We start from the raw sequence: 1,576 nt of genomic DNA, 5'->3' as shown, positions 1-1,576 counted from the left end.
TGTCTACAACATTATTGATAAAGCTGTCTGTGAAAACATCAATTTCACCTGTCAAGGAAGATTTTGGAAAGCTAACATCAGACTAGAGGAACAATTTTTCCCTCTTTATTTTCCCWTTGGCTTTGTATATATAACTACATTCATTGCAGTCATCTCTTCTGCCCTTCTCCTTCTCTTTTCTCTCTGGAGACACAAACGCAACATGCAGACAAACTCCATGAGCAGCCTCAGCATGGATGCCCACATCAAAGCCATGAAATCTATTCTCTCCCTCTTAGTCATGTACAGCATCAACTTTATRACATTGATTGTGGCAATGATTTATTCCACAAAGGAAGATAAGGYCATAATGTTTCTTATTTCTGTATTTCTGTATGCTTTTCCAGGCGTTCATTCCCTTATTCTGATTTTCAGCAATCCCAAATTGGTAAAGATATTTCTAAGGATTCTTCCATGTGTGAAGTGCAAGGTTTGCATGAAGTAGGTACTGTAATAATAGCTGGACTCCTTGCAAAATGTTGAYCTTTCACTAGAGAAAATAGATGATGCAATCTCTAATGCAACTGTCCATGTAGTGTCCATTATACAGATGTTTATTCCTGAACATTAAAGTTAGGAAACCTTCATTAAAATTCTTTCAACCAAAYTGAACTRAGGTAAATRGATTACTATTATGGTTTCATTTAGACAAATCTTGGAACTATATTATTGTTAGTAACAAATTCATTTAGACCTGCTGCATGGGATGGATGCAAAGGAACAGTAACCATATTGCAGACCTGCCACAAGCACTTTGGCATTTGCAGACTGAAAAATAACTCACCATCAAGTTGATTTGTATTTGGGTTTCCATTTTTTTCTGCTCAAATGGCTCTGTTCTCTGCAATGTTATCACTTGTAACACTGGGTGGGGTGGGTGCACTTTGAAGGACTGCAGCCTATGGAGACCCCAAGCTGGAGACGCCTGATCCTGAAGGACTGCAGCCCATGGATGGGATCCACACCTGGGCAGGGAAGAGAGCAAGGAGGAAGGAGGGAAGCAGAGAACGTGTCATGGAGTGAGTGTAACACACATTTCCTTGTTCCCATGCCCAGCTGTGGAGGCAGAGGTGAAGGGATGAAAGAGTGAATTTTGGCTTGTGATGGAGAAGGGCGGAAGGGAAGGGGTTCTATTTTTGTGCTTGTTCCTCATTATGCTATGATATTTTCAGTAGCCAATAAATTAAAATAATTTTCCTCTATTCATATCTGTTTTGTCCATGACAGAAACTGGTGAGTGATCTCCCTCTCCTTATCTCAACCCATGAGATTTTCCACTTTGTTTTCCATTCCTTCCCTTCTGTTGAGCAAGAACCAAGGAGTAGAACCTAATTTGTTCATTTCTGTCAACAGCTCAGGCACAGAAATATATCCTTCCCCATGCCAGGTGCCAAGAGTTTTTTGCATTTCAGAMATGATTGTTTGGTCTCCTGTCCTCATGAAGGAAAAGATCTGATAGGGGTGGAACCCAAACCTCAGAGGCCTCCTGAAGCTCTGCAGAATTCAGAGGCATCAAAATACTGTCCAGGGCACCACC

At 40.9% G+C, this 1,576-nt stretch overlaps 1 protein-coding gene across 1 annotated transcript; it reads left to right on the top strand.

Moving 5' to 3' along the window:
* Position 1: 1 nt before the first annotated feature.
* LOC130578968 (taste receptor type 2 member 114-like) lies at positions 2–484 on the top strand (the record flags this gene model as incomplete). The annotated part of the gene is made up of 1 exon (XM_057375422.1): positions 2–484. A coding segment is annotated over one exon (483 nt), but the record flags the coding sequence as incomplete, so codon positions are not given.
* Positions 485–1,576: the final 1,092 nt, after the last annotated feature.

Source organism: Malurus melanocephalus, unplaced genomic scaffold (genome assembly GCF_030028575.1).
Source record: "Malurus melanocephalus ecotype Western Australia unplaced genomic scaffold, MMel_1.1 scaffold_249, whole genome shotgun sequence".
Lineage (NCBI taxonomy): Eukaryota > Metazoa > Chordata > Aves > Passeriformes > Maluridae > Malurus > Malurus melanocephalus.
Note: the sequence above shows the minus strand (reverse complement) of the source record. Positions and strands in the feature narration are given on the sequence as shown.